Raw genomic sequence first — 23,023 nt, forward strand, 5'->3', positions numbered from 1 at the left:
CGGCATCAGCTCTTCCCAGCTCTGCTCCTGGGAGGGACTGGCCTTTGGGAGAGGCCAGGGGAGTGGGGAGAGTGCCTGGGGGCAGGGGGCTGTGCTGGCTTTAAGAGAGGGGCTGAGTTGGAGGAGGGTGTGGTGGCAGGCACTGCCCAGCTCGCAGCTGGCCGGGTCCAGGCAGGGCCCCCAGCAGGAGCTGTGCACCAGCAGCAGGATCCATCCCTGGGAACATCCAGATCAGGGTTGACTCACCTACCTGGTCTATGGCTCCCTTTATCTTCAGCAATGGGAGGCATACCTAGAAAGAGTGGGGTCCCCCGGCACAGCTGAGAGCCTGTGTCCCCCCAGGGACCGGCTGTGCAGGCACCCGTGGTGGCCCTGGCCTCCTCCATCCTTCCTGACACAGAGCAGCCCTGGGCCTGGGTTTCGCATGCTCTGTGGGATGTTAGGAGGGGTTCTGCAGAGGGGCCCAGAGGTGGTTTTGGAAACACCTCGTGTCGCCAGACCCAGGAGAACAGGACAATCAATGCTGGGTGCTCAGGTGTCACGTTTGACTTTCTAGAAAGCCAGAGATTGAGGAATTTGTAAACACCGCATGCTGAGGTTTATTTGCTTCCTTCTGATTTTCCAGGCTGTTTGGCACACCGTCGGAATGCTGTGATCAGGAGGCCAGAGCTTTTGTGATTAAATACAGGAGAACAAGCTGGGGTGTTGCCAGAGCTCCAGAAGCTGGGGCGTGGAGACACCCCCCCCCCCCCGAGCGTGAGCCAAGAGGTTCAGGCGCTGCTCACTGCTGAGGGGGGTTGGGAAGGAATAAACTGACTACTGCGCTCTGAGCTGGGGGAAAAGTTTTGGCAATTTCCTGTGGAAGCACAAAGCGATACTGCAGCATGCAGAGACTTGGCTGGAGAGAGGCTCCTGGCTAGGGTCAGGGTGTGTGAGGGATGCTTGGGTTCTTCCAGAGGGGCTCCTGGCTGGGCTCAAGGTGTGGGGGGGGGATGCTGTGCCCCCCGGGAGGAGCTTCTGGATGGGCTCAGGGAGTATGTGGGTGATGCTGGTTCCCTCCCCCAGAGGAGCTCCTGCAGCCTTGGGTCTTTGTGTCTGAATTGCTATGTGACAGAACAGCCCCTCACTGCTTCACCCCCTTCCAGGTAGGGGGAGTCTCCCAGGCTGGAGGGCTCTCAAGGCCCTACAGGCCCAGGTCATGGGCCAGATGCTCTGTCACCTGTGGAGCAGGAGACAGCCTGGCTTTGCAAACCAGCATTTGCAAGCAAAAAAATGTTATTTTGCTGGTGGCTTTTTCCTTTCTTATTTTCTGCAGGCCATATGGAAGGTGCGTTAGCGACAGTGGGGAAAGGAGGACCAGAGGAGTTGCTGAGAGCAGGTGTGGCAGTAGTGTATGTTGCGGCTGTGAATCCTGGTTCTGAGACAGTGTTGGGGGGATTTGAGACACATCTGCTATAAATTCTTGGTAAATGGGCTTTGGTTGTTTATAACCTCCTTGTCTTGTGAGCAGTCTGTGTCTTGGGTTTGTCTTGGTCCATGGGTGCTGTCCCTGCCCTTTCTGGAGTGAACCCAGGACTGTTTCTGATCACTCCTTTCTGTCTGGAGTTGCTCCATGTCTTGGCTCAGGGCCTCACCTAATACCTACCTGATCTCCTGGCTTGGGAAGGGTGCTGTCAGGTCTGTAGGCAGATGTTTCATGCCAGCAGCTTGCTCAGGAGCAGCTGTCCTATGTCCAAGGAAGGAGACCACAGCAGTGCTCTGTGGTGGGGCGGAGCCTGAGCCCCCAGACCTTGGGGTGGAATTGCCTGAGTAGAAGAGGTGGTTCCACAGGGAGCTCCCGAGGCCCTGGGAGCTGGGGATGGGCACAGGATGCTCACAGGCACCCAGGGCAGCAGCAGTGCCAGGGAGCCCTTCTTCCACCAGCCCCAAGTATGGTCCTCGGCCACATGGCAGCACTAGTAGTCATTCTGCCAGGACTGTGCCCCAGCAGCCAGAGAGGAGGATCTCACCCAGCTCCTGCGACAGGCTGGGAAGCAGGGGTTACATATATTCCCCATGATTTATGGAGCTGTGTGTGTGGTGAGACAGCCACATCCCTCCTACATCCCACACCCTGTCCTCCCACATTCAGCTCAGCCAGATCTCCTTCGCCCAGTGGTGACCTGTATTCAGGCTGCTGGGTGCCTACCAGTGCCTGGTATCGGCCTGCCCTGGTCCCCAGGCTGTTATTCCCACTGGCTTGTGGCTCTGGCAGGGTTTAACCCCGGGGAGCCGGTGCTGCTGATGGGGCTGTGATGCTCATGCAGACAGTCAGCAGTGGAGCTGCGCCAGCCCCACTCAGATGTCTGCGGGGCACAGAGCCTGGCACAGCTGCCCCCTCTCCTGTCCACTGTGTGCCTCAGAAACAAGGAAATACGTGACCCTGAAGATGTGTAAAGCTCAAGGGTGAGCACGTCAGCTATGGCCCCGTTGGAGGATTTGTGACATCGCCAGCCCACAGTGACAGCCTTCCCATGGGAGCTGCTCCGGCTGCAGCAGGTGGGTGGCTGTACCCTAGTTCCCAAACTGGAGCAGGGTGCTGGCTGGGGCCACCTGGGCACCCCACAGCTTGGGAGCATGAGGTTGCCATGCTGGGACTGGGGACCAGTACTCATCCCAGAGTGGGATGTTCCCAAAGCACAAAGGAGTCCACAGTGTGCAAAGGCTGCTGGTGTCCCTGGATATATTTTAGGACAAGAGGAAATGGCCTGGAGTTGTGCCAGGGGAGGTTTATGCTGGATATTAGGGAAAATTTCTTCACTGAAAGGGTTGTCACTGGGACAGGCTGCCCAAGAGAGTGGTGGAATCACCATCCCTGGAGGTGTTTAAAAGATGTGTGGATGTTGCACTTGGGGACATGGTTTAGTGGTGGACCTGGCAGTGCTGGATTAATGGTTGGACTCGATGACCTCACAGGGCCTTTCCAACTCTAATGATTTTATGATTTTGTGATTCTGTCCCCTCTCCAGCTCACTCTCCTGCTGTAGGTAGCTCACAGATCCTTTTCAGCTGCAGAACCTCAGCCTCCCAAATTTGATCTCAGTTCTGCTTCACCATGAACTGCAGACACACAACACTATCCAGTGTTGGTGGACCCCACAACTGCATGTTGGGATCAGCTTTCCAGTAGACACTTTTTCCTGTTTCTTGCTATATAACAGACTGAAGAAGAGTTTTCTGGAGTCCTGGGCTGAGAGGTCAATTACTCAACCAGACAGAGGCAGGGAGGGAGCTGAGAAGCTGCACACCTGGCTGCAGCCTTGCAGAGCCTGTCAGGGTGTGCTGCTGTGCCTCAGTTTCCCCCTCTGTGATGAGGGGACAGCTGCTTGCATGGGGCATTGCTGTCACATGGGCACCCAGAGGAGGGGCTGAGCTGAGCAGAGTAGATCACAGGGTGGTTTGGATGGGAAGGGATATTAAAGACCATGCAGTTCCACCACCCTGCCCTGGACTGGGACACCTCCTACCTTGAAACAGACCAGGTTGCTTCAAGTCCCATCCTACCCGGCCTTGAACACTTCCAAGGATAGGGCAGCCACAGCTTCTCTGGGCAAGTTGTTTTAGAGTAAATGGGTGATTTTAGCACCCAAAGTCCTCAGTGAAGGCCTCTGAACCACACTGGGAAATGCATTTATTTTCCTGCATCCCCATTCCAGATGGGACACAGCTGGCGTGGGAGCAGAGGGGAGTGCCAGCTCTGCTCCTGCTGCAATAACCCTGTCCCAGGGCTGAGGCTTGCTCCAGGGGACACAGAGGGGCTCCAGGGGACACACAGGGGCTGCCATGGTTTTGGATGGCAGCTGTGGACAGTGGCTCCTGCACATGGGTGTGCTTCAGATTGGGAAATGGCAAGAATGTGTTTAAACTGCTAAAAGGTGGCCTAAAACTGCTAAAAGAAAGGAGAGCCCACAGCTCCCTCGGAAGGACCTCAGATATCTGGAACCTGTTTGCTGGCAGTCAGGGTTTGATGTCCTTCTTGGTTCGGTTTTACTTTGCAAATAGTCAGGATTTCATGTTTCATCCCTCTGCTTTGGTGAGGAACTTGGAGGGCTCAGCATTACCACCCGTGACCCAGCTGCCTGAGCAAAGGGCTGTCCTGCTACCTCTACACAACTCACCCTTCCCATTCCCCTCATAGTATCCTCCGGGGCTCTCCTGTGTTGCACCAGGCCAGTAACCTTGTGGGGAAAAAAACAGCAAAACAGAACATTCTGTGATTCTGTGGAACAGTGGCAGCTGACTGGAAACCTTCCAGTCCAAAAGGAGCTTTTCCACTGCGCCTGGTTGATGTGGGGCCCCTTGGAGGAACAGGAACTGATTATCCTGGAATCTGCCTCTGTGTGCAGGGGGACCAGAACAAAACATATCCTTCTACCAAGAGCACCTGTGTCTGTATGAGGTGGGTCCAGGTCCACCCCAAGAGTCCAGCCAGCTCCATGGCAGGTTTTTGCCAGGCTTATCCAATTGAGGTGTAGCCACCTCCAGAAAAAACACCATTAAGAGACAGTGAGAATTTAGGCAGATGGACTGTGTCTCTCCAGATCTGTGGGCAGGTGATGGGGAAGAGCCTCTGGTCTCTTCACATGCTGCTGTGTTTAAAAATTTAGCAGCTCTAATTTTAGGCACAGTAGGTGAGTCCAACTGAATTCCAGTCCTGAGAAAACAGCAGGACCTTGGCTGGACTTTGGAGATCCCACACCCCTGGGGATCCCCTGGAATACTCAGGTTGGAAAAGTCCAAGAGGTCAGAGGCTGAAAACAGGAGTGACGTGGGTCCCCAGCCAGCCCCAGTGGCAACATGGCCAGGTTCCCTGGATGGATCTGCATCCCTTGGCATGGGGGTTTCCCTGCAGCCAGGGTCTTTCCCAACAGCCAGATGCCAGGAGTGCTGCATGCAGGGCATACCTTATGGAACCAGGAAGTGGGATCCTGGCATATAGTGAGCTCCAAAAGGATTTAGGGGGGAAGGTAAGGAAGCATTAAATGCAGGATCCCAGCAAGGCCAATCCTTAGGGAGCACAGTCAGCCTTGCAAATCCCGAGGATGCCTGGCTTGTTTGAAAGAAAGGGGATGCATTCCTGGGTAAACACGAGGGTGAAGAAGAAAGAGCTCAGCTAAAGGACACCAGAAGTGGTGCAGTGTTTGGGGATGTTTAGGCTGGAAACTCATGTTTTGATTTTTTAGATCCTCTGGGGAACTCACCTGCCAAACTGTGCAAGTGAAAATCCAATTTTTTTTAAAGTCAAAATACTTTCTCTCAGTACTTCCCTCCAGGATGCCTCAGCAGCAGTGTCAGAGTTCCTTCCATTTAATCTAATTTTATGATACTTATAAAATCCCATCAAAGCTGGAACTGGAAGCAGTCTGTCTGTCTGTGAGGACAACAGGGCTCATAATCTTCCTCTCATTCTTCTCTAGTTTTACTCTCTCTTCAAGTATTTCTGCCCCAGTCCCTGCTATGGTCTCCACCCCACCTCCTCCGTGGCTGTCCCCTCTCCATCCCAGAGCACACAGATGATTCCCAGCACATCCCCTGCCTCCCCAGCCCTGCCCATGTGCAGCAGGAAGAGCAGAGGAACTACCATGACCTGCCAGTTTTGCCTGTCTGGTGTCTCCTGGCCCAACCATCCTTTGCATTTATCAGGCGTCTAGAGTAGAAGCCATGTCAATGCAACTCTTCCTCCTAGGAGGGTTCAGAGGATTAATTAGTTAATGTTTGCACGGTGCTTTCAGGATAAGTGCCAAGCAGGATGACGGTAGGAGCAGAACTGGATTCCTTCATCCCATCTCCTTCCTTTCCTCACATGGGCTGATGCTGGCAGTGAGTGTGTCCATTCTGTGCCAGGTCATCTCTGAGGGGGAGGGGACGGCATGGGAGAGAAATCACTAATGGGGAGAAAATCAAAAACAGAACTGCAGAATCATGAGACTGGGAGGGACCTTAAAGCTCATCTCATTCCAGCCCCCTGCCGTGGGCAGGGACACATTCCGCTAAACCAGGTTGCTCTAAGTCCCGTCCAACCTGGCCTTGGACACTTCCAGGGATGGGGCAACCACAGCTTCTCTGGCCAACCTGTGCCAGGGCCTCACCACCCTCACACTGTGATATTTCTTCCCAGTATCCCATCTCACCCTGCCCTCTGGCAGTGGGAAGCCATTCCCCCCGTCCTGTCAATCCAGGCCTTGTCCAAAGCCCCTCTCCAGCTCTCTTGCAGCCCCTTTGGGCACTGGAAGGGGCTCTGAGCCTTCTGTCCTCCCTGGAGCCTTCTGTCCTCCAGGCTGAACAACCCCAGCTCTCTCAGCCTTTCCTAATGGGAGAGGTGTTCCATCCCTCTGACCTAATGTTTCACCCACAGGACCTTCTTTTCCTTTATTCCAGAATATGCAAAAGGAAAACAAACTCCAGTTGTTCCACCAAATTTCTTTCTGTCATCCATGCCAGCTGCCCCAAGGGCAGCTGGTTCTGGGGGAGTTCCTAGCAGCTCTCCCTGTCCTGGAGCACTACAAGGGAAGCTGAGGCAGAGGTTCCCTGTCTGAGCAGGACAAGTTCAGCATGTTGGACAGCATGGCTAGAATTTCCAGCTGGAGAATTCCCACCGGCTGTACCCCAGCCCCGCCTCCATCTCCTTGTACATCAAGTCACTGCGCTCAGCTGTGTCTGGGCTGGGGAGTACGTGTTGTAGCTGGTGATGTTAATTAAGAGGTTACAGGACTGATGGAGATTTATTTTCAGGCTGCCTGCTAGGAACTGGTTATACACAACTGGGAAATGGAAAATTGACCTCCTGCTCCTTTCCTGTCTTCTCCACAGCAACAGTTAATTATTGTGGCAGGTGGTGGGAGCCACGGGATGGGCTCCTCTAGTGGCACTCCCCTGAAAAGGCCTGGGAGCAGCTCTACAGCCTGGCTCTGGAGCCTGGTCCTCACCGCCCTCCATCCATCCCAGACTCTGATCCACTGGAGCCTGGTCTTCATCTCTTCCCATCCCGGATCCTGATCGAACCAATCTGCCCCTTCCTTGTCTTTTCCCAACTCCCAACCGGTGCAGCCTCAGGGAGGGAGAGGCTGATCGTGGACATGGAGATCTTTAAGCCTGGAAAAGGATGGGATGTGGTCAGCAGTGGGGAGTGGTGGGCAGGCAGACTGGTCAGCTCTGGGCTCAGCTCTGGACTCAGGGTGTGTGACTACATCCCTGGGAACTCCTTGCACAGCAGGGACCATGGGAGCTGGCACTGGGCACAGTTCAATGGACAGGAGATCCATCCCTTTCTCCATAGCTGATCTGCCTCCTCCTGTGCCTCAGTTTCCCCTGAGTAAGGGTGATAGTTTGAACAAGAGTGATGGTTTCTGCACTTACCAGGGTTCATCCACGTACTGCAGCAGTCTCCAGAACCAGTAGCTCCAGTGGGTACAGAATGTTCTGGTTTCCCACACTTGTGCAACATGAAGTAGTCCCTGATGTGTTTTCCTCCATCTGGCCATGTGCACAGCCTTGTTCTCCATCCCTTCACTGTGCAGCAGCCTGGAGCCACTGGATCCTGCCTGCTTGGATCCAACTGGACTGTGCTGGGCCACCCTGAGGAACTCCCCTGGGCTGGGTGGGCTGGGAGTCCCTGGACTATGACCCCCCCCATTCTCCGTTTGCAAGGAGACAGATGATGCCAGAGGGTTCCAGGCTCAGGGAGAAGCTGCAGCTGCCTGGAAAAGCACAGAAAGGCTCTCCAGCCTGCCTGGCTCCGTGCAGGCTCCAGGCTCCATCTGTGCCCTGCCTCAGCCAGCAGCAGAGAGGGGGGAGAACAGGCAGCACTTCATTTTTGGGTACTTTTAACCCTTGAGTTCCAGGTGACCTGCAAACACAGCCCACAGCCCCCCCACAGCCTCCTGGGTATGCCAAAGCCCAGCACAGCAGTCGTCCATAATGCTTTTATAATCTCTTTCCTGGACATGACTATTCCCCCAGGAAAGGGAGGGGGAGGCATGATGAATTTTCATTAGCCTTGTAAGTATAAGCTTGCTTCTGCTATTCTTGCCCTGTAATTGGGGTGCCTGCAGAAGGAAGCTGGGATTTGCTGGTGACTCATGGGAATCTGGGCCAGCCTGGACATCCCACCCTGGGCAGGAAAAGGGAAGAGGCTGGGGCCTTTCAGAGAGACAGAGCTTCCCTTGATCCAGAGCAGAAAGGAGCAAGGAACAGTGGTACTCTGAGGGCAGAGGGCAAAGGCCCCTGGGAAGAGGAAAAAGCCCAGCCAGGGAGAGGGAAAGGCCACCAAAAGAAAGTGTGGGCTGACATTATTCAAAGGAAAATGAAAGCAAACCTTTTGGCCCAATAGCTGGATGTTGATGTATAGATGTAGGATCATCTAAGTAGGAGTTCAGCGACATGGAGATGAGATAGATAGGAAAGGGGCATCTGGGCATTTGCTTTGAATCTGGGGCTGAGTGACCTACAACCACCAGTGCCTAGGCACACAGCTGTGTCCAGAGTACCAGGGAAATACCTGCACCATAAACAGGCCTCTACAGCTGAGGACACCTCTGTGAGAGGGGCGACATGGGCTGGGATCTGAGAAACAGAGCCTGCCCCAACACAGAGAACAGCTGCTTTGGTGACTCTGTTCCCTAACATGAGGACAAAGCATCCAGAAAGGAATCAAGGAGGAATCTTTTTCCACAGGCAAAATTCACCTGTGAAACTCACTGCTCTGAGATATCAGAATCACAAAGCTAAGGAAGTTTCAAAGGAGAAATTAAAAAGGCTGAAAGGGATGTGGATAAGGAGGATGTCCCTGCCCACAAGAGGGGAAAGCCAGTCTTTGGGTCCTCTGGAAAACACAATGTCCAGGATGCCACCAGCCTGGGGTACCTCCAGGAATGCCTCCGTCTCAGCAGCAAGGGTCTTCCCTGCTGGGTGTGGGCCAAGGCAGGACCTGTGCTATGCGCTGCACGTGCGCTCAGTCCTACAGCCTCCACAGGAGGAGCCTCCTGCTGAAGAACTAACACAGAGCCCTGTCAGGGAACAGTGCTTTCCCAGCCCAGCAGATGCAGCAAAAACCCTTCTTGAAAGAGCTGTTTGCTAAGGAAAAAACAGTTGGCACACTAATTAAAAGTGACTGATTAAAGGACTGAAAAGGAATTACTCATCGTAATCATTAAATGCGGCACCTGCAGAGCTCTCCTTGCTATCGGAGCACCAGCATCCTCCGCTCCACAGCGGCAACACGGCTGCTCAGCACTGACAGGAGCGTGGAGCACCCCTGACTGGCACAGCAAGGCCTCCCCTCCAGCACAGCCCTGCAGCCACCAGCACAACCCTGTGGCCACCAGCCCAACCCCATGGCCACCAGCCCCGCTCATCCCAAGGAGTTGCTATGAATTGATCCACTGCAAGGCAGTGACAGTCAATGTGACAGTAGGCAGAGCAGAGCAACACAGCAACACAACACAGCTCAGCACCACTCAGTGGGGTCTGCCCTTATCTGGGTCTGCCATAGACAGCTTCTCCAGGTGCTTCATCCTTTCCATCCCTTGCCAAGAGGCAGCTGCACAGAGCAGGGATCTGCCCCAGGGAGGTCCAAGTGTTTCTGCCTCTGTGGTACCCTGTGGGTGATGTGAGTTATCCCGGGTGACGTTCCAGGAGCTTTGTAGCACAGAGGGTTGCCGGAGTCAGGGAAGGGACAAGGCCAAGGGCTTCTCAGCGGGACTACACAAGCGTGGGACTTTCTGACAAGTGGTAGTGTGGGAGACTTGGTTTAGGGAATTTTTGCTGAGATTTTGGGTGGCCATGTCAGGTTGTGCACAACCCCAGTGAGAGATGTTGTTCTTTGTCTGTTCAGACTGACAAGGGATAGTCAGTGTTAGGGAAGGGGAGCAAGGAGCAGTGGCATGGACAGATCCTTCAGGTGTTCCTGACACTGGGGAGCAGGTTGGCTCTCAGTGTGGTCAGGACATGGCACTTTGCAGCCCACCCTGCTCCAGGCCCCAGGCAGGAGCAGAATCCTGGGTTCCCTGGGTGAGGAGAGCAGCAAGAACAGCCTGTGCTGAGCCGCAGGCTGGGGACAGGCTGGACAGCAACAGAGGTGGCTCCGAGCCAGTGCTTCTGGCCTTCTCTTTACTCCACAGCCACGTTCCAGCTCTGGCTGGCTAACCCACCTCTGCAATCCAACCCTATGTACTCTGGCTTTGCTAATCAGCCAAGGGTTAGAATAAGAGCCAGCAGAGATAGTGAGAGTGAGCTCGTCCATGTTAAGTCCATATATTCCCAAGCAAAATGTAAGTGCAACTGTAGGACTGGAAATATGCTTTTCTTTGGCTCTGGGTCAACGTGCCTCCACCCTTTTCCACAGTCACTCATATTAGATTGGATATTAGGGAAAATTTCTTCGCAGAGAGGGTGGTCAGGCACTGGAACAGGCTGCCCAGAGTAGTGGTGGAGTCACCATCCCTGGAAGTGTTCAAAAAACATATGGATATGGCACCCGTGGGCACGGTTTAGGGGCTTGGCAGTGCTGGGTTAATGGTTGAACTTGATGATCTTAAAGGGCTTTTCCAACTTTAATGATTGCATGATTCTATGGACATCTACCCAGATGGAAATGGACCCTCTTTTCTAGTAAGACACTGTCGGCGCCACACACAGGCCCTGCTTCTACTGCCATGGCCCGCACTGACCAAGGCAGGGTCTCACTTTAACCATCATTCTGTACAGATGTGTCTAACTGTTGAGCCACCATGTTCCTCATGTCCATCTTGGGGTTCCTCTTATTTGACAGTGATGTGGCATTTGGGTCAGTCTTTACATCTTTGGGAGTCATGATGGACTCGGCCTCTTGCTGACTCCAGCTTCCATAAATCTTAGGCAGGATAAGTGCACGTTGTTCTTGTGTTCAGGGCGCCTTCCTGTCAGGTGAACAGGAAGAGGAACAGCCCCTGCTGTGTGCTGTAACCTCATTTCCCTGCTCCCATGACCCAAACAACTCCTCTGCTGACAAGGCATCTCTCCAGGAACCTTCTGGGCTCCGAGAGAGGAGCGCCTTCCTCTTAGCTCATCAGGACTGGATCCTTCACTTTCCATTGCTGAGCTGCAGCCATCTCTAAGGTGGCAATAGCAAGGATCAGGAATGCCACATCAGTCATTTCAAGGTCTTCTCCAGCCACATCTCAAGGCCAACAGAATCACACAGGCTACAGCAGAGCAGGCTGTGGCCCTCCTCTCCTAGACCAAGGCTCGGAGGGGCAATAATCACGAGCTGATTCTCCAGTGAGGCTTTGCTGCAGAGCGTCTGAGACCCCAGTTCACCAAAACTGTCTTGAATCACATGGGGAAGGGTCATCAGTTCACCAGCAGGACAACCCTGAGCAAGCAACAACATGGGAGTGGGCATACTACCCTGGATGGACCCTTGGCTGCTTCCTCCATCATTCTGTGCCTTCGTTGCTTGGAAACTCAGGGATCCCAGCTCCCCCCTGCTCCCCACCATTCCCTTGCTCTGCAGTCCACTTGCCTGAGCTTACAGCACCTCTCATGGCCTTCCATGCATTGCCTTCAATCCCACCCTGTCATGCAGCAGCCATGAGCGTCCCACCCATGAGAATGGGAAGAAGAGGGAGATGCTGGAGGGAGAAAGAGGGATGATGGAGGTGAATGGCTGGTCAGTAACATAACGTAGTTGTGCTGGTGGCACAATTGTTCATTTGCATTTCCTTGGGGCGTTGATGCTGATATTAATTAAAAGCAATTATAGTGCCACTTTCTCAGTGCAAGAGCAGCATGCAAAGGGAAAAGCAGTGTTACACACCAGCATGCTTCTTCCTCCAGAGCTTCAATGGCATCGTTTAGTATGAAGAACCTGCTGGGTGAGGGGAGGCCTGGCACCCAGACATTTTCCTCCTCCCACATATCAGATGTGCAAAGGGGTACCTGGATTGGCACTGTTCTTGGGTGTCTGGGGTACCCTAAGAGTTCTGGTGACAGGCACGGACGTGATGAGTGATGTCAGCACTGAACAGACACTTCCATCCCAGCAGCTACTGGTGGTGATACAGGATGCTGGGCGCTTGTGGTGGATATCTGTGCACCCAGGAGGGATACTGAGACCATTCCTAGCAGATGCTGATGGCTTCCATGATGGACATGAGTGGGTCTAGTGGTACATAGTGCTACCCTCCATCACAGCTTTAGAGCAGGACAGCGATAGCAGGTGACAGCGATCAGTGGTGCTGATGCTCTGGGCGGCTGGAGGCAGCACTGGCCATGGATGTCTGTAATCCACCCAGGCATGAGTAAACCTGGGGATAAAACCCCTGTTGCTGGACGGTGGCAGGTGACAGAGTGAGGTCTCATGGGCACTGCAGTGCCCATCTCTCTACAAAGAGCTGTTGTCTCATCTCTGGCACTGGGGCACCAGTTTGGTCATCTTTTGCATCATCAGAGAGGCAGTCAGGCCCAGCACTCGGATCCAGCTTTCTTCGAAAAATTGCCAAGGTTCATATCCTTGTCCTGGCTTTCCATGCATCCTCCCAGCCAAGAAACTGGGGTTCACCTATTTTAATCCCCCCTTGAGCTCTAGAGAGGCCTTCTCAAACCCAGATGGCCACCTCTGTTCAATTTGGAATGAAAAAGCTGTCCTAGGAAGGCTGACTCCTCTTTTGAGTTCCTATGCCATTCCCATCTCTTACTTCCCAGCAGCAAGAGGCTGAGTTCCTCAGTTTGTCCCAGAACCTCATAGTCCAGGACAGAAAGGCTCAGATATTTGTTGATGCAAATCCCAAATAGTATTTAACCTCACTGATTAGGTAACTCAGGCTGTGTTCACTGTGTGGTGCATAGGATTTTGAGGACACTAAGAATCACTGGGGTTTTTTCCTTTCTTTATTTACCTGATTTTTCCTGCAGGGAGTATTTTTCCAGTTGTTTGCAGTGTGGCTGATGGTGGATGGCAGGAAAGGAAGAAGCACAAGGCTTTAGCTGCAGCACAGTAGCACCTAGTGACCAGATGGGAGAGGTTTACAGAGTTTCCAGTGTGAGCTGCTCGAGCAGGGGTTCAATGAGCAGCATCACTAGGTGAGAGTCAGACGCGGGTTTTGGCAGTGCGTAGCTGGGACACGCCAAAGGGAACACCAAAGGCTGCCATCTGCCACCCCAGCCAGGTGTTTATCCCCAGGATATTCCTTTGTACCTCTCCAGTGTCTGCTCTCCCAGGGCTCAACTCAAGGGCACAGCCCAGAGCATGAGGCACAGAGGGTTACAGGATCCCCCCTGCCCAGGGCTGCAAAGGGGGTCCTTAGGGGGCTATTCCATGAAAAGAAACAAGGGCAGGAAAGTCAAAGGGCACTTTCCCATGAAGGGGATCACCCCAGCCATGAGCCCCCAGACAAGGAGCAGGGGCGCTTTGGATATTTTCCTCCCCACTTGGCTGATTTCCAGTCCATCCTCTCAGTCCGCGTGACCCACAGAGGGACATGGGTCTCACTTCCACATCTTCCCCTGCTCCCATGGGCATTGCCTCTGCTTCCTCACATAGGGTGCTATCTCCTGTTTGCCCTTTGTCTTTGCTAGGACTGAACTGGCACAGTCTCAGTGTCAGGCAGAACTATCCTGTGTTTACGGCATCGAGACTGTGGCTTGGGATGTTCATCAGGAAGATGCCTCTCTGATCTCTGTGACCTGAAGATATTTTCCGTTTTCTCTCTGCCCAGCAGGTCTTCATGAGGGACAGCCCTGGAGCCCAGAGAGACGCATGGTGCACAGGATACTGAATCTGGCCTAGTCCTCTAGCCCAGCAAGCTGTGAGAGGTACAGTATGGCCCAGGGGTGACTTTGGGACTACAGAAACAGGGATGTGGGGGACAGACCCAGCTGTGTGTTTGTGGACAAGGGCAGTGGAGCAGGAGGGAGGAGGAGACTGGGGAAGGGGAGCTGGGAGGGTGATTCAATGACAATTCTCCAACCATCTAGTAGTGAATCCTGCAACACGCCCCTCGCAAAATAAAGTTATGAAATCTCATCCCTATTGCTATAGTAACATCACGCCTCCGCGCTGACCCACTTTGAGACAAAGGAAGTGTTCCCGAGCTCCAAGCATGCAGGAGGCTGTGGATGGTCCCAGTCTGTGCTCTGAAGGAATGGCAGAGGGAGCTGCTGGCTTCTCCCTCCCGCTCCTCTTTGCCCCAGGACCCTCACGCAAGAGGAGCTGGTTTGTTTAAGGCACTGAGCAAATCCGCTGCCAAAGAGCATCTCTATCCTGCATCCCAAATGCAGGGAGGGCCCTGCCTAGCATCATCTGGACCTATCTGGCTTCATCTGGACATTTAAGCAATGAGAGCATCTGTCCTGGAGCAAAGCAACATCCTTGCACAGCAGCAGAGACCTGGTGGTGCAGCAGTGACAGCCCTTGTCATTTGGAGCATGCTGTAACTACTCTGCCACAAACATCAAGGGCAAGGAGAGACAGAATCATAGAATCATGGAATATCCTGAGTGAGAAGGCACCCACAAGGACCATCGAGTCCAACTCCTAGCCCTGCACAGGACACCCCAAATTTCCTGCCATGTGCCTCAGAGCATTGTCCAAACCCTCCTGGAGCTCTGGCAGCCTTGGGGCCGTGCCCACTGCCCTGGGGAGCCTGGTCAGTGCCCAACCACCCTCTGGGGGAAGAACCTTTTCCTGAGATCCAACCTGACCCTGCCCTGGCACAGCTCCACCTGTTCCTTCAAATCCTGTCACAGGTCACAGAGAGCAGAGATCGGTGCTGCCCCTCCACTGCCCCTCATGAGGAAGCTGCAGACCCTGATGAGGTCTGACCTCAGTCTCCCCTTCTCCAGGCTGGACCTCCTCCTCCCCGTTGTGGTCCTTGGTGCCCCCAGTCTGGGGACTGCTGCTTGCTCTTGGCAGCACAGTGAGGCAGGAAGACTCAGATGGGGCTTGGGCAGGGTGGTAGCACAGGAGGCCAAGCAGAGTCTCTGCCTTCCTCTCTGTCACAAGTTTTCAGTTCAAATGTGGACTCCCTGGGAGTCATAGCATAGGCAAGGTAAGGGCTTTGCTCCATAGGGGTCTTTGCAAACATTCCCCACCCCCTCCAGGCACCTTGAACAGCCCTGACCAGAATAGGTCGAGTTGGGTCCAGAATGTTCTCATTAGCTGCTTTTCCACATGAGCAGGAACGTGCCCCTTGTGGTCTCCAGCATGTGCCCCGAGTGCCCTGTAAGGGAGCAGAGGCTGCAGGTGGGTTTCAAAGACAAAGACATGTTTGCTGCCCTGGTCCTTCCATTCCATCCACCTCATCAGCTCTCCTGCTCTCTTCCGGAAAACTCCCTTTATTATCTGTCTCATTTATCTCATCTGACCTACTTAATGCTTTGCATTTCTTGCTTCAGAGCAGATCCCATGTCATGGAGAACTTTGAGAAACTTCTATTTAGGGACAGACAAATAGGTTGTGAAGTTTCTGGGGTTTTGCTCCCTTAAGAGTTGATTATATCACCAGTGACATTGGCATGGAAATAAGTTCTCTGTGTCTCTCAGGAGTTCATCTCTCCTCCAGCTTAGCCAACACCTGAAGTTAAAAATCTCTGTCATATTACAACCTTTGTCTTTCACAGCATTGGGCTGTGCTGATACCAAAAAAAAAAGAAGCATTTAGAGCATTTGAGGAAGATAGATTATTCCTCATCTGTTTTGGGATGGCACCAGTCAGATCCCGTCCCTCCTTATCTCCCCAGTGTGCACCAGCAGGCAGTCCCAGCAGAGATGGCCCTTGGCCTGAAGAACAAGCAGGAGACCACGGGTATGGGTGGCAATAGAGCAATATTCAGCGACCATGAGACCTCAGGACCTGTGAGCAGATCCCACATTCTAAAGGCACAAGCCATTTATTCAGATGTGAGATGAAATGTGAGGAGATTCTTCCCCTGGGACACAGCAGTGCTGAGGGATCAGCGCCACACGCTCCGTCGAGCTCACACACCAACGCAGCCAACGCTGGGGTTTGGTCCATCTGGTGAGAGCTGCCTGGCAAGGGGTTGAGGATGGGCTGGGTGAGCCCCTGAGACACCTGCAGGCAATGGGCAGAGTAGTCCTCTGCAGTGATTCCCCATCTCCCAAAGAGGGATCCCTCACAGGTGAGACATGTGGCTACTGTCTCCCCTCCATTGCTGTGCAGAGAGTGCCTGGTTCTGGTGATACTGTTACAGTGGGAACATCCATGTGACATTAACTCCTCCTCAGGAGCCCCTGACTTCATCCCAGGATGGGCAGTGCTGCTGCTCAGCCCTGGCATCCTCTACCCCAGGACAGAGCTCCCTAGGCAGCAGTGGAAAACATCCCAGGGAGCAGCAAGCGGCAGGGGGAGGCTGGAGGAAGGTCTGTTGTGTAATGAATTGTTCTAAGCAGAAGCTGACTATTTTTATCTCCCGCGATTAGATTCTGAACTCTGAATCATCATTAATGCAAGGCTCTGGCAGCCGGCGGCCCCCCTCGCCGAACACCACATCAAGTGTTCCTGCTAATTCAGGGAACGTTTGACTCCGTGCGTGTGGGCAGACCCACGTCACCTACACCACAGTACACAATCTTTTAAGCTTCTTGCAGCAGGGTGAGGGGAGGCATTTTTCTTCTGCGGGTTGCGAATCCTCTATTCCTTCTCCAGCTGGTTGTTAGCATGCTGCTGGTTTCTATATATAAAAGCCACCTCTGTGTTTGCAGCCAGCTTGGATGGCTGGGCCAGGGTTTACGTGGGAGAGCGAAGTATGTGGAGCCCTGGAAAATCTGATTGGCAGATGGGAGGACTAGATGACTCCAAAGGGTGCCTGCAGCCCCGTCAGTCAGGGGTGTCTTCTGAAGGATGTGTGCCCTGAGCAGTCCCATTTTACACACTGCTGCTTCTCCTGATGCTTCTGCCCGTTTCTCTTGAGCAGCACCCAAATGGCTCCTGCTCCTTCATGGCCAGCCCTGCCTCAGGAGTACATAGAATCAGAGAACCAGAGAATTATCAAAGAGTTTGGGTTGGAAGGGACCTTAGAAACCATCTCATTACAGCTCCCTACCATGGGCAGGGACACCTTCCACTAGCTCAGGTTGCTCCAAGCCCCATTCAACCTGGCCTTGGATACTTCCAGGGATGAGGTAACCACAGCTTCTCTGTGCCAGGGCCTCACCACCCTCACATTGTGATATTTCTACCCAATATCCCACCTAACCCTGCCCTCTGACAGTGGGAAGCCATTCCCCCTTGCCCTGTCACTCCAGGCCCTTGTCCAAAGTCCCTCTCCAACTCTCTTGGAGCCCCTTTAGGCCCTGGAGGGAGCCTTCCTTTCCCCAGGTGAACACCCCCAGCTCTCCCAGCTTGGCTCCAGAGCAGAGGCGCTCTAGCCCTCGGAGCATCTCCGTGGCCTCCTCTGGACTTGCTCCAACAGTTCCATGTCCTTCTGATGCTGGGGACCCCAGGGCTGGAGGCAGCCCTGCAGGTGGAGTCTCACCTGAGTGGGGCAGAGGGGCAGAAACCCCCCTCACCTACTGCCCACACCGTGGGATGAGCCCAGGATACAGCTGACTTTCACCAATCTCTCCCCTGTCCTGTTCTTACATGTCTTGTCACACACACCCTGTTCACACATGTCCATCCCCAACGAGCCTTGTCCAGGTGAACCCTGCTTTGGCTGTGAGCTCAAGAAATGCTCCCAGCCCACACAGGGGGTTATATCAATGCCTGCCAAGGAGCCTAAGGACAGAGTCTCTGGCTTCTGCTGGCACCATCTGGACCCAGGTCTTGCTGTGTCTGGTGCCAGGTGTTGTGTACAGGTGCAGTGATTTTGTGGTGCATTATGTCCTTTACATGAGATGTGGCAGCTGGGGATGAGAGAGCCCAGCTCTCCCAAGGGGTAGTAGATCTCTCCTTCCGTTTAGCATGGATGCAGTATGTGGGCAGTGGCTTTGGCATTTCCACAGGGAATAAACTTAGAAGCTGTTGGAAAGCTCTGCTGATGGGAATAGCGGGAGATCTATGGCAGAGCTGTGAGGGGGAGGCAGAGAGAAGAAGAAAGAAAGGGAAGGGGAGATGATGCTTTTTGCTGTGGTTTTGGGGAGGAAGAATCAGAGTCACAGACTGGTTTGGTTTGGAAGAGACCTTAAAGCTCCTCCAGTTCACAGGGCAGCCACAGCTTCTTTGGGCTACCTGTGCCAGGGCTTCAGCACCACTTAAAGAGCTCTTCGAGTGCCCATTTCTGTGTCAAGGCATTGCTCAGCTGCAGCAGTGATGGCTGTGTCAGCAGAGGAGGGCAGCCAGGGAGAGAACAAGGAGTCCTTGTGTGGAAGATGTGTGCCAGGGGCAGGGAAGAAGGGAGGGAGGGCAGCAGCACCGAGCCATCCCCCACAGCTGCCTGTGGAGGGTGAGATTAGCCACCAGCCCAGTGCTTGCAGCTCCCTGGTTCTACAGGAGCATAAGCTCCCATGCTCAGGGTGCACCCCGCGCTCAGCCTGCACCCCCAACACACTACACACAAGGAGCAGAAATACAGAACATGGGGTAGAAATACAGAACATGGGGTGCTTTTGGAGCTCCCTGTGATCTGCCAGGTTTGCTGAGAGGGAGCCACCTTACCTGGTGACCCGCAGCACCCCCAGGACCCCTCTGCCACACATCAGGCTGGCAAACACCAGCCGACTGCAAAGTGAGAGCCTGGAAACGGATAGAAGTAGAGAGCAGCAAGGTGTGGTGAGGCTAGCAAGGTGAGGGGCTGTATGTCCTTGCTGAAGGGGTCTGTCCTCTGCCCTGTCTTCTCCATGCCCTCAGGATAAGATCGTTTAAGGTGGGTTTGTGGAATTTAAGACAATAGAAAAAGGGCAGCATCTCCTAAAACCCACATCCGCCACAAAAGTTCAAAGGGAGGGGGCAAAACGGACAGTGACATTGGTTTGCCCAAGTCCCTTGTCATGCAGAGCCCCAGCACAGAAGCTGATCACAGCTGCTGGTGGGGGATCCATGCCTGGAAGTGTTCAAGTCCAGGTTGGACAGGGCTTGGAGCAACCTGGTCTAGAGGAAGGTGTCCCTGCCCATGGCAGGGATTTGGAAGGAGATGAGTGATAAGGTCCCTTCCAATCCAAACCACTGCATGATTCTCTGATGTAATTCCATCCCCTGCCCAGTGTATGGAGCTGCTGGAGCTGAACTGGGTGCAGCCCATCCAAGCCTGCAGGCAGCTCCCATGCTGCTGCTGTGAACCATGCCCAAGAGGAGGCTGCCTCCAGCTGAGGTTTGGGACACACAAAAGTGTCATAAATCAGGTCAGGTCAGTTCACCTGCTTCACCTCAGAGACCTCTGAGCATCAGCAAAGTCACTGGGAAGAGGAAGGTCAGCCCTAAAAAAATAGGCTGAGGGAAAGGGAAGTAATGAGGCAAGACCAGCCCCTTCCCATGGGCTCAGGGGTCCTGTCCTCACCCTGGCAGCTCCTGCTGCAACCATCTGCTAGTCAGGCCTTGTCTTGTGATGACCCTGGGTGTCCCCTCTGTGGTGGGGGACAGGCCACCTCCCTTCTGTGGTGCCTGGCTCAGGGCAGGGAGACACACTGGGGGCACTGGGCAGCTGCCCTGGGAGGCAGCCCTTGCCCAGTCTGTGAGCTGAAGGATCATGGATTTGGGAGATTTAGTTTCAAGTTTTCTCATCTGTTCAAATTAAAAAGATGGCGGGGAAGGAGCTAATTGGACTTTTCCCCTCTGTGACCCCACGTCTCAAGAAAGTGCCATGGATTGCAGAGAGTAACTGAAATGTAAGAAAACAGTTTAATCCATCTTAAAGGGAGATCAGCTGACAGAGGAGGCAGCAAACACAGCATGGTGGGCACCAGGAGCTGGGAGGAGGGGGGGGGGGAGGGGCACAGCCCTGTCCCCAACACATGCCCAGCAGCACACGCATCCCTGGCCAGCAAGGAAAGGGATCCCAGAGCTGGAAGGACAGGCAGGAGGATCAGGACCTGTGACAGCCCAGCAGGAGTCCACAGGAGAAAGAAGCAATGAACTCCCTGCCATATAGAAGCGAGTGTCCACCCTTGGCAAGGGCTCACCAGTCTGGGAGAGAGGGAGCTCCCTGCCCTCCCCTGCTCCCACATTCCCATCCTTTCTGCTCCTGCCCCTCCAGAAGCTTCTCTTTCCCTCCTTTCCCACTCATCCTCAGCCCCTCAGTCTTTCCTCCCTGCGCCTCCTCCTCCCTTGCACGTCAGGCCTTCATTGCACGGCACAGATTTACATTTCTTTAATTTCATTTAATTTTGCTATTTCCTCCCACTATCCCAGGTTGCTCCAAGCCCTCTCCAACCTGGCCCTGAACACTTCCAGGGATGGGGCAGCCACAGCTTCTCTGGGCAACCTGTGCCAGGGCTTCACTACCCTCACAGGGAAGAATTTCTTCCTAATATCTAATCTAAAGCTCTGTTCTTTTAGTTTAAAACTGTTCCCCCTATCTAGCTGTATTAAAAGTCACTCTTCCTCTCAAACTAAACCAAAAAGGAACTAAGAAACTAAGCTAAAAGGAAATAAGAGTTCATTTATTCAAGTTCCAATAAGAGTTCATGACCTATTCAAGTAGGTTTTAAGTATGGAAAATCAACTCACTGATTGACAACTCAATTCACATAAATGTTTATTGATTCTTTTTAAGCAGCCCCAAAAGGTTTGTCATTTTTTCCTGTATAACCCAGTGCAGATGAGGATCCCTCTGAGCCAAGCAGGATGGGGTAAGACCGCTGGGGAGACCTTCAGTGAGGATGTCCCCTGACTCCCTTCCCTCTGTCCAGCTGCCCCTCTGCCACCCTGCAGGGATCCTGTACCTGCCAAATGGGCCAAAGGTGGCCAACCCCAGCGCCTTGCTGTGGCAGAGGGGACAGTATCAGGGACGATGGGCAGGCTTGGAGGGTGACACAGCTCCTCAGGAGTCATGCAGCACGGCAGGAATCATCATCTGAACAGCAAACAGCTTCTCAGGTCAGGCGCTGAGCGCTCAGAAACACCTCTGCTCTTGCAGAGCTACTGACACACTGTGCTCCGGGGTAAAACATGCCACAAGCCTGGCAGTGGCTGAGAGGAGGCATTTGCCATCACCTTGTATTAGCACAGCTGCATGAGCAGAGGCTGCCAGACCCGAGATCCCGGCACCACAGAAACACTGGGCAGAGGATGAGGTGCTCGGCTCTAGGCTGCCTGGGCTCAGGGCAGACCAGTGCGGTGTCTGACAGCAGGTTTTTCCCCAGCCCCTTGAGCAAATGGGACAGAGCAGGGATCTGCTGGCAGTGCCCTGCCAGCTTTTGTCACACTGCTGGGGAGGGGACTCTGTCTCTGCAGTTGCAGTGCCTGTGTGCCTCAGTGCTCAATCACAGGCTGCTTAACAGCGCTGCTGGTGTTCTGATGCTGCACATGGTTATTTAACAAAGAGAGTGAATCCTGCCCCTCCTCCTCTGTGTGCCCTGTTCTCCACAGTGCCTGGTTTCATGCCCCTTCTCCTCCCCTCCTGCCGTGTCAGCTCTCTCCTATCCTGCTTCTCTCCTTTGTTCTATAACCTTGGTGGCATTTGCTTTCAGAGCTGGGACAGCCCCCACGGGGATGCCCCCTGGGCTGCCAGAGGGATTCCCATCTGGCTCTCAGCATCTCTCCTCTTCCTCCAGGTACAGGAAAGTCTGCGGGGCAGCGGGGCCAGTGCTCCTGCGAGGAGTCTGCCGCACCGTCCCTGAGTGATGGTCTGGGAAGCACTGGGACCATGAAGGGTTTAGGAGATAACAGAAGCCGCCACCTCTCTGATAACCTGGACTCCCCTCAAGACTCTCTTTATGCCCCCCAGGACAGGAACCCTTATCTCCTCAGCCCCACCGACTCCTTCACCATGGATCCCCGATTCCCAGCCCAGAACACGCTCCATGGTGACTGTCTCCTTCCACTCAACAACCAGATCTCCAACAGCAGCACTTTCCCCCGCATTCATTACAACTCCCACTTCGAGGTCCCAGATGACAACCCTTTTCCGAGCCATGCTCAAGCCACAAAGATCAACCGCCTACCTGCAAACCTCCTTGATCAGTTTGAGAAGCAGCTGCCCATCCACAGGGATGGCTTCAGCACCCTCCAGTTCCAGCGGAGTGACGCGAAGCACCGGAGCGAGAGCCCTGGGCGCATCCGGCACCTTGTCCACTCTGTGCAGAAGCTCTTCGCCAAGTCCCAATCTCTGGAGGGCCCCACCAAGGGCAACGTGAATGGGAAGAAGGGGGCAGATGACGCCAAGCAAAACCGGAGGAGCAAGAGCAAGGACCGAGCGAAAACCTCCGAGCCCAAGCGTAGGACCAGGTCCAATATCTCCGGCTGGTGGAGCTCAGATGACAACCTGGACAGCGATACCTGCAGCTACCGCAACCCCATGGGGCTCATGACGCTGGGCCGGCAGCCCGACCACAGCCAACCAAAGTACTTCATGCACGCCTACAACACCATCAGCGAGCACATGCTGAAATCCTCCAAGAGCAATAACGACCTCAAAGTCACCCCTTGCACCAATATCCCCATCAACAACGACTCCAACTACATCAAGCGGGGCTCCTGGTCCACGCTGACGCTCAGCCATGCCCGGGAGGTGTGCCAGAAGGCCTCCGCCACCATTGACAAAGCCTTGCTCAAATCCAAGTCCTGCCACCAGGACTTGGCCTACCACTACCTGCAGGTGGGTGCCGGGGTAGGGCATGGCATGCTCCATGCAGGGAGAGCACAGGAGTTCAGGGGACATCCTCTCGCTGAACACCCTATTGCCCATGTGACCTTATCAAACATCTTCAGATGGTTCAGCTGCCACCTAAGGTCACACTGCCAGGAGAGGCCCAGGAGGGGCCCCAGGAATAGAGCCCCACTCCTCCTGCGGGGACACTGGTGCACGTGGGGTCCATCTCCCACAGCTGCATCATTGTCCCAGCAACCCCCGTCCCTATGCTGTCCCATGGCAGCGAGGGGAGGAGGGCATGT

General features: G+C 54.1%; 1 protein-coding gene across 5 annotated transcripts in view; it reads left to right on the forward strand.

The window, feature by feature from the left end:
* DLGAP4 (DLG associated protein 4) overlaps positions 1–23,023 on the forward strand; it is a 149,703-nt gene that overhangs the window by 62,288 nt on the left and 64,392 nt on the right. For all 5 annotated transcript variants that reach the window (XM_032705340.1, XM_032705341.1, XM_032705342.1 and 2 more), the window contains exons 2-3: positions 13,737–13,830; positions 21,685–22,727. In XM_032705340.1, the coding sequence (XP_032561231.1) occupies positions 21,777–22,727 (951 nt within the window). In that variant the 5' untranslated portion in view covers positions 13,737–13,830; positions 21,685–21,776. The remainder of the gene's footprint in view (positions 1–13,736; positions 13,831–21,684; positions 22,728–23,023) is intronic.

This window comes from Chiroxiphia lanceolata, chromosome 17 (genome assembly GCF_009829145.1).
Source record: "Chiroxiphia lanceolata isolate bChiLan1 chromosome 17, bChiLan1.pri, whole genome shotgun sequence".
Classification (NCBI taxonomy): domain Eukaryota; kingdom Metazoa; phylum Chordata; class Aves; order Passeriformes; family Pipridae; genus Chiroxiphia; species Chiroxiphia lanceolata.